The sequence below is a fragment of the Marmota marmota genome, unplaced genomic scaffold (genome assembly GCF_001458135.2).
Source record: "Marmota marmota marmota unplaced genomic scaffold, marMar, whole genome shotgun sequence".
Classification (NCBI taxonomy): domain Eukaryota; kingdom Metazoa; phylum Chordata; class Mammalia; order Rodentia; family Sciuridae; genus Marmota; species Marmota marmota.
Window position 1 is genome coordinate 1093870 of NW_026000052.1, and position 7686 is coordinate 1101555.

Consider the following 7686-nt stretch of genomic DNA (forward strand, 5'->3'; position numbering starts at 1 on the left):
CCCGAGCACTATGGGGGGGGAGAGCCCGAGCACTATGGGGGGCGGAGAGCCCGAGCACTATGGGGGGGGAGAGCCCGAGCACTATGGGTGGGGAGAGCCCGAGCACTATGGGCCCCGTCCTGGGTCCTCAGGTGGAGAGCCTGAGCACTACGGGCTGTCCTGGAGGCACTCATCCCACTCCCAAGGGCTCTAGCCTTATCCTGATCACCTCCTAGCACTTCACCTGCCGGGACCTGAAAGTGCCTGGCAGAGCCCTGGCTGTCTTTTGGGGACTGGTCTTTGGAAACAGGATCTGGGCACTGGGTCTGCTGACCGCTGGAGGGTGTCCCTTTCTAGCAGTGCATGGACAGAGCTTGGAAGTCCCACCGGCACCCCAACAGCACTCCAGACCCCTCAGCTTCCCCCCACAGATCAGTGTCCCTTCAGAGCAGAGGGGTTACCCCTATGGGGAAGGGTCTCTGGAGGGGCGGAGCTTCTGATGGATCCGTGTATCCCAGCCATGGCCTTGAGACCTCAGCCTGGGGCCTGAGGAGGATGAGTGGGCCCTGCCCAGTGGCCCCCGGGGGTCTGCTCTGCATGGTTGGAGGGGGGCCCTGCAGGGCACTGAGGGGCTTAGGTACAATCCTGTGGTGGTGGCAAATTTCTGTCCTCACTGCTTTAAGACATTTACTGCAAATGGTGAAGATTCACACTGTAGGTGGACAGAAGGCACACGCCGGGCATCTGTCCTACTTGCTAAGGGCCCCCGCGGCCAGCTCTCCTCCACAAGCAGAGGCTGCGGATATGCACTAATGATGGCTTTTTGGATTTCCTGGGTCTCCCCCTGGATTAGTGCCGTAGTGCTGAACATAGTGGCATGTGGTGGGAGGGGGCTTACAGAGCAGAAACCTCCCCTGTGAGGAGCTCAGATATCTGAGACCCAGGGGACCTGGCCGGCTGTGCACAGGCCTGCCTCTCCAGCCCTGGCATGCGGCCTCTTTGCCTGCTTGGGCTCTCTGCCCTCAGTGTCCACGTGCTGTTGTCCTGTGTGTGCATCTCTGTGTCCAGATGCCCTCTGCCTTTTTTTGTGGTGCTGGAGCTGAACCCAGGGCCTTAGACCTAGGCACATTCTCTATCCCAGCCCTTTTTCAGTAAGGACAGCTGTATTGGATTAATGCCCACCCTGAGGGCTTCTTTTGAATTCAATCACTTCTGTAAAAAACACTATCTCCAAATAAAGTCACATTCCGAAGTCCTGGGGGTTAGGACTCCCACCCATGAATCTGAGGGGTCACACTCCAATCCATTCTGCCCCTTAATCTCATCAGACTCTCACAGTGGGCACATGGAGACCTGCCCCTCCATCCTCTGGCCTGGACATACCAGGGCCCTCCCCTGGTCATGAATGGAGGTGAGGGCTCTCTCTGAGTGGTAGAGGAGCTCAGTGTCTGGCTGACTCCCCACACCTGACACAAGGCGGCAGGACCAGGTTCTGCCAGTCTCAAGAGGAGCCACGTCTTGCTTATCTCTTGAAACCAGTGTGAAGTGAAATGTCACTGGACACTTTCCTCTGCACCCCTGATCATGTCTCTTGAAGATGTGGTCTACTGTGCATTGAATCCCTGGTGCTCTGTCACTGAGCTGCATCTCTAGCCTTTTGAGACGGGGTCTCACTAATGTGAGGCCCAGGCTGGCCTCAAACTTGGGATCCTCCTGCCTCAGCCTCCCAAGTTGCTGGATTACAAGGGTGCACCACCATGCCTGGCCACTGTTCATGTCTTCTGTCGACTTTGTAGCTTTTCTTGTGCATTTCTGAGGATGCCTTTATAAATGTATGTAAATACACATGGGACATCTAGTGACATTGGGCAGGTGTGGAAGAGCTTCAGCAGCTTCTCCATGACAGTGGTTGGTCTACCAGGGACACAGGGAACCAATGGACAGGGTTCCTGACTGTCAAGAAGCAGCCCTTGTAGTTGTGGATGGAAAGGAAACTGAGGCTTCAGCAAGAAAGCACAAGCTCAGGACTCTAAAAGGTGTTGGGACCACACATGGTCAGTGTCCAAGACTCATGTGGAAGGGAGCTAGTGCCAGGAGCCCTGACCATGGATGGGGTCCAGGAAGGGGACAGGATGGGCTATGAAAGGGAGGCAAGGGGGGACTTGGTGCTGGTCACAGGGGTGCCTGGTGTGCACTGCAGCCTTGGCCAGAAGTCAGGTGTGTTACCCTGGCACCATCCTCCAGCTCCCCCAGATGCCACACCATCCCAAGGAGAAGGCAGCCAGGCCAGCCAGGCCAGTCCCACTTACGGCCACTGGGTGGCGCCAAGCATCCATGCACACACTGGGTTTGCTAGGAGTCAAGTCTGGGGCATGGGGGAGGGAAGCAGCCCCCCACCCCCACCGGCACCCACCAACACACACCTCACACACCCACCACCACCACCACCACGGAAGGAACACCAAGCTGTAGATTCCGGAGGAGCTGGAAGTCCCGGGCAGAGGGGCAGGTATGCATCTGTGGGGCCATCTGCCCTGCCCCGGTCTTTCCTTCCTGCTACTCTGCCAGCCCCCTAGACCAGCAGGTTGTGCCTTATGTCCCCTGGTGCTGTTCAGAGGCTTAGCAGTCAAGAGGGTAGGAAACCTGCCCCAAGCCAGGGGCAGGATGGGACGGAGCCCAGGGCTGCCCACACAGCTGGGTTAAACACCAGGCAGGCTATCTGCCTCCAGCATGTCGGGAATGTGGAGCCGCCCTGGAGAGGGAGGGCTCGCCAGCCTGGCTCTCTGTGGGTGGGAGGAGAGTCTCAGCAGGTGGGCTCCTCATCTGGTAATGTTCTGATAGGTAGGAGGGAACCAAGCAGAGTGCAGAGACACCCACTGGTCCCCCAGGCTGGGGACTTAGACCGTGGGGCATGCACTGCAGGGAGGGCTGTGAGCAGGTTCTGAGCCCAGATCATGGAGCATCAGTCCAGACCCAGTGCTGCCCCTCCAGGCTGGCACCCCACCTCACCCCACCCCTTCTGGACGCTGGGTTCTTCGGGCCTCTCTACCCTCTGGTCTGCCTACACACTGGCTCCCCAGTGAGCACACACCAGGAGCCAGTCTTCTGGCATGAGCCAGCCTCGCACACTTACCGCCAGCCCCCAAGATTCAGGCTGCCATGGCCGGTCATGCTTGGACACCCTGACAGACCCACCTCACACAGGCAGCCAGCTCTGCGCCCTGATTCATCTGCCCGCCTAGGTGGCTCCATGGGGCGGGCCCCAGGCTGGGGAGGGCGGGGCACCCAGGGAGACTTAAAGAGTTCCCAGGTCTGGGCCCAGTGCCCTGCACCTGATGCCGCAGCTCCACCATGGCCGAGACCACCAAGCTCCAGCTCTTTGTGAAGGTTCTGGGCAGGCTGGGCTGGGGGAAGGTCCAGGGGAGGGGGCTCTGTGGGTTCTGCTTTTCTGGGGCCGACTGAGGCAGGGGTTGCCCCGGCAGCTTCTGAGCCCTTCCCCTGTGGTGGGCTGAGTAAACTGGGGGCCGAGTAGGGGAGGATTCACCCCCTAAGGGGTGGGGGTAACTCCGGACCTCCTGGTGGGGAGGTGCGAGTGGCGTGGCAGGCCTGACTGGTGCCAGGCAGCCCCGGCACTCAGGTCCAAACCCAGATCTACAAGCAGCAGGTGTCAGCGCCCTTGCCCGGGGCCCTGAGCTGGGGGAGCAGGTGGGCTGCCAGCTGCTGTGCCCACTTTGGCAGAGGGGATCACTCAGAAACAGCTGGCTGGGCTCCCCCCACCCTTGCAGAACTTGGGGCCTGGAGCCCAGGGGTGTAGCCTGTGCCCAAAATCCAAAAAAAAAAAAAAAAAAAAAAGAGGTTCTGGGGGCCAATCCCCAGGGCCAGAGTTCCTCCAGGCTCCCAGCTAGCTGCCCTGTGCCCCTCCCTACCTCCCAGGGATCAAGCCAAGGGCCCTCTCTGGACACTTGGAGAGGCCCTGCCCAACCAAGCTGAGCCCTGGCGAGGCTCCAGTCCCACTGGCAGTGGGGAGCAGGGTCCCACCCAGGTTTGTGGCAGGAGTCCTGGGTCTGCTCCCAGCTGGAACACCCCTGCTCCACCCCCCTCCCCAGGCCAGTGAGGACGGGGAGAGTGTGGGGCACTGCCCTTCCTGCCAGCGGCTCTTCATGGTCCTGCTCCTCAAGGGTGTTCCCTTCACACTCACCACCGTGGACACACGCAGGTGAGACCCCAGCCCGCACCCCTCCCTGGGCTCTGCCCACCTGGGCCGGCTGCCTCCCTCCCACCTGGTGCCCACAGGGCACTGGACGTGCTGAAGGACTTTGCGCCAGGCTCACAGCTGCCCATTCTGCTCTATGATGGGGACGCCAAGACAGACACGCTGCAGATTGAAGAGTTCCTGGAGGAGACCCTTGGGCCACCCAAGTGAGAACTGGAGGGGACAGGAGGCAAAGATGGGGCCCCCAGGATGCAGCCTGGGAAGGTCACTGGGGGGGAGGGGGGCTGGAGGCACACCGATGTGACCTGAGGCCTCACTCCCCCAACCCCACAGCTTTCCAAGCCTGGCGCCCCGTTACAGGGAGTCCAACACAGCGGGCAACGACGTCTTCCACAAATTCTCGGCATTCATTAAGAACCCAGCGCCAGGGCAGGATGATGGTGAGGCGCGGACATGTGGGCACGTGGGTATGGGCAGGCACCCCCAGGCCAGGTCCTCATCAGCCCCCGCCTCTAGCCCTGTACCAGCAGCTGCTGCGCGCACTCGCCAGGCTGGACAGCTACCTGCGCACACCCCTGGAGCATGAGCGGGAGCAGGAGCCACAGCTGCGCGAGTCCCGCCGTCGCTTTCTGGACGGTGACCAGCTCACGCTGGCCGACTGCGGCCTGCTGCCCAAGCTGCACATTGTGGATGTGAGCGTGGGAGTGGGGCGGCTGGCCCGGGAAAAGCCTTGGAGCTAGGCACTGACCGCACCCTGCCTCCCTCCGCAGACTGTGTGCGCGCACTTCCGCCAGGCACCCATCCCTGCAGAGCTGCAGGGCGTCCGCAGCTACTTGGACAGCGCGCTGCAGGAGAAGGAGTTCAAGTACACGTGTCCCCACAGCGCCGAGATCCTGGCAGCATACCGGCCAGCTGTGCGCCCCCGTTAGCGCCCCGGCCTCTTCCCAACCCGTTCTCGCGTATATAGCCCCATAAAGGTATCTCTGCCCCCACTGAGCGTGTCCTGACATCTAAGGGGCAAGAGGCCCACGATTACTGCCACCCAACCCCCACTCCCACCATCAGTGAGTGGGGACAAGATGACCATCCCAGAATGGTGAGGCCAGGGCTCCCAGTGGGTGGGGCCCCGTCCATCCTCCTATGCAGAGTAGTGCATAGGCCTGGGGCCTCCTGCCCATGTCACCTAGGCAGAGGCGTCAGGGGGACTGGATTGGGTTCCCAAACCAGTCAGGCTAGGGTGGGGCAGGGTGCCCTGTATGGCCAAGGAGGGTGGCGAGCAGAGGCCTGAGGAGCTCAACCTCAGGGCGCTGGGCCAGGTGGGTGGGGAAAGGCCCACATTCCTCAGTACTCCCAGGCTGCAGCCATTGCCCTCTCCAGCAGTGAGTTCAGCTGCGGGGCCACAGTGGTGGCCTTCCACATATGCATCTGCATGGGATGTCCTCCCAGGCCTGTACCAGTGTGGGCCTGTGCTCTGCCTGCGTGGGCAATGAAAGGACAGGACAGTGTTGGAAGCCTTGGCCCTGGGCTGGTCATGCAGGAATGGCTGGACTGGTCTGAGAGAGCTCAGTCGCCCCAGATCCACCCAGGAAGAGCCTCCTCCCAGGAGCTGGTGCCTGGGTGTGCCTGTTTACACCCCATGCTCCCAGCCCAGGGCACGGCCTAAGGGGGTTCCTGCTCCCCTCCCCAGGCCAGCCCCCAAGAACCAGAGCCTTCACCTGAGGGAGCCCTTTATTTTATAGGGCAGGGACTTGGGCAGCAGCCCTACTCTGCACACAGCAGATGGGCTGCCACAGGTGGAAGTTGAGGCAGGGTCTCTGGTGGCAGGGACTCAGGCTGCTGCTCTGTTCACCAGGAGACTCCTGACAAGGCCACACGTTTTGCTGTACTTCAGGTTTCATCGAAGTCTACGCCACCAGCTGGCTTCTTACTGAGAGAGAAGAGGGGGTGATCCAATGGGGGTGTGGAGGAGCGGGTAGGGATCCAGGTTAGGAGGGACGGTGGGCAGGTACCTTTTGAAGCCAGGGTTGATGAGGGATTCCCCTGGACACCGTTTCCTGACCCCAGGTCCAGGACCACCTCTCTGGGGATCGGGGTCTGGAGAAAAACAGGAAGCAGGGCTTCTGAACCCAGCAGCACTCCCTGCCATGGCCCTATCTGCACAGACAGATCTTCTTCCAAGCGTGAGGCCTGTTTTGGGAGGAGATAGTTCCAAAGGAAAGAGAACACCCAACCTACCTCCCAGGTCCTCACCTTACCTGGTAAGAAGAGTTGAGATCCCGCTGGCTGGGGACTCTTCCTGGGGCTGGCAGCTGTCTTTTCCACAGCTGGAGAGAAAGCCCGTGGGCACCCTACTCAGTGCAAGAAGGCGGAGCCTGACAGGGACCCCAGAGAGGGTACAGGTGCCCACCCTACCTGCCAGTTGCTGCTCCAGGCTGCACACGCGCTCTGCCAGGCCCAGGGTCAGTGCCTGCAACCTGGGGGCTGCCTCTATACCCGGCACCTTGGAGAGGTCGAAGACCAGTGTTGATGGCCCCCCTGAAAGTGTCAGGGATGCTCTATCCTCCTGAAAGCTCAGAGTCACCCCTTGATGATGGCAGGCTGCTCTGGGAGAGGAGAGGCGGGAGACGCTGTGGCCAGTCCCTCACCCCTGTTCCACCCCGAACCCTCCTCCCTGCCTGCGGCTCACCTGAACCGGGAGGTGATGTCCTCAGTTTCACTAAGACCAAAGCGGGCTTTCTGCAGGACACAGGGACTTGTCACCAGCTGCCCGGGACCCTAGACCCACTGAAAGGCCCCAAACCTGCCCGACCCTGGTAACACCTGGGCTCCCAGGCCAACTTTAAGACTGCAGCTACAACGTGGGGAAACGGAGAATTCATGCCCCTTTGGGGGTCACAGGTCTCTACATCCCACAGGAGTCTCGGGCTCAGTGCGGGGTGTGGCAAGCTCCCAGACCCGCCCGGGCGTCCTTACGCACGAGGGCCGCCAGGCTGTCCCGCGAGAAGCTGGTGCTCCAGAGCTGCGCGGCGTCGGTGACACTGTGCGGAAGTTGTCGTCAGTCGCGGCCGCCCGCCGAGCTCCCGCACCTCACCTCCCGGGACCCCACTCACTAGAGGTTGAAGCCGCCGCAGTCTGCGTCCCCACTCTCCTCCCGCTCGCAGTAGCACACGAAGCGGGGTGGGCCCGGGCCAGGCGGCAGCGTGCAGAGCGGAGGCGACAGCGGCGGCGGCACCATGGCCGATCCGCAGACGTCGGCCACACGGGGGCGCTGGGGTCAGGACTACAGGCCCAGGGCGCCTGCGCCGAGGAGCGGCTTGGGAGGCCGACGCGGCCGACGTGGGCTAGGCGCCTGCGCGGGCGGAGTCTCAGGGCGGAGCTTCCAGCCCCGGTGGGAGGGACTCGGCTCCGGGGCTGGGCGGGGCTTGGCGCTAGGCTGGCGGAGTCGGGGCGGGGCTTGGTGCCTGGAGGGTGCCGGTCCCCGACTTCCGGCGGTC

General features: G+C 62.0%; 2 protein-coding genes across 10 annotated transcripts; one reads left to right on the top strand and one right to left on the bottom strand.

The window, feature by feature from the left end:
* Positions 1-3228: 3228 nt before the first annotated feature.
* Positions 3229-5184, top strand: Clic3 (chloride intracellular channel 3). The gene is made up of 6 exons (XM_015505707.2): positions 3229-3366; positions 4086-4195; positions 4273-4398; positions 4526-4632; positions 4709-4884; positions 4963-5184. The coding sequence occupies exons 1-6, from the start codon at positions 3331-3333 to the stop codon at positions 5119-5121; spliced, it is 714 nt and encodes a 237-aa protein (XP_015361193.1). The 5' UTR covers positions 3229-3330; the 3' UTR covers positions 5122-5184.
* Positions 5185-5902: 718 nt separating this feature from the next.
* Paxx (PAXX non-homologous end joining factor) lies at positions 5903-7498 on the bottom strand. Of its 9 annotated transcripts, none has more exons than XM_048813283.1 (7): positions 7303-7493; positions 7170-7230; positions 6879-6928; positions 6605-6795; positions 6448-6516; positions 6202-6379; positions 5903-6115 (listed from the first exon to the last, which is right to left on the bottom strand). In XM_048813283.1, the coding sequence occupies exons 1-7, from the start codon at positions 7425-7427 to the stop codon at positions 6097-6099; spliced, it is 693 nt and encodes a 230-aa protein (XP_048669240.1). In that variant the 5' UTR covers positions 7428-7493; the 3' UTR covers positions 5903-6096. The 9 variants fall into 9 exon arrangements, with proteins under 9 accessions (XP_048669240.1, XP_048669243.1, XP_048669239.1 ...); XM_048813286.1 differs by having other exon boundaries at positions 6202-6286; positions 6605-6727; positions 7303-7486; XM_048813282.1 differs by having other exon boundaries at positions 5903-6119; positions 7303-7486.
* Between the last annotated feature and the right edge of the window lie 188 nt (positions 7499-7686).

What these genes read in the sequence shown, in the direction of transcription:
- Clic3 (XM_015505707.2), top strand. Translation starts at nt 3,331, where the DNA reads ATGGCCGAGACCACCAAGCTCCAGCTCTTTGTGAAG. An exon ending in AGCTCCAGCTCTTTGTGAAG is followed by an intron (nt 3,367 to 4,085) that starts GTTCTGGGCAGG and finishes CCCCCTCCCCAG; the next exon opens with GCCAGTGAGGACGGGGAGAG. An exon ending in ACCACCGTGGACACACGCAG is followed by an intron (nt 4,196 to 4,272) that starts GTGAGACCCCAG and finishes TGGTGCCCACAG; the next exon opens with GGCACTGGACGTGCTGAAGG.
- Paxx (XM_015505827.2), bottom strand. Translation starts at nt 7,427, where the DNA reads ATGGTGCCGCCGCCGCTGTCGCCTCCGCTCTGCACGCTGCCGCCTGGC. An exon ending in TGCGGCGGCTTCAACCTCTA is followed by an intron (nt 7,231 to 7,302) that starts GTGAGTGGGGTC and finishes ACTTCCGCACAG; the next exon opens with TGTCACCGACGCCGCGCAGC. An exon ending in CCTGGAGCAGCAACTGGCAG is followed by an intron (nt 6,517 to 6,604) that starts GTAGGGTGGGCA and finishes CTTTCTCTCCAG; the next exon opens with CTGTGGAAAAGACAGCTGCC.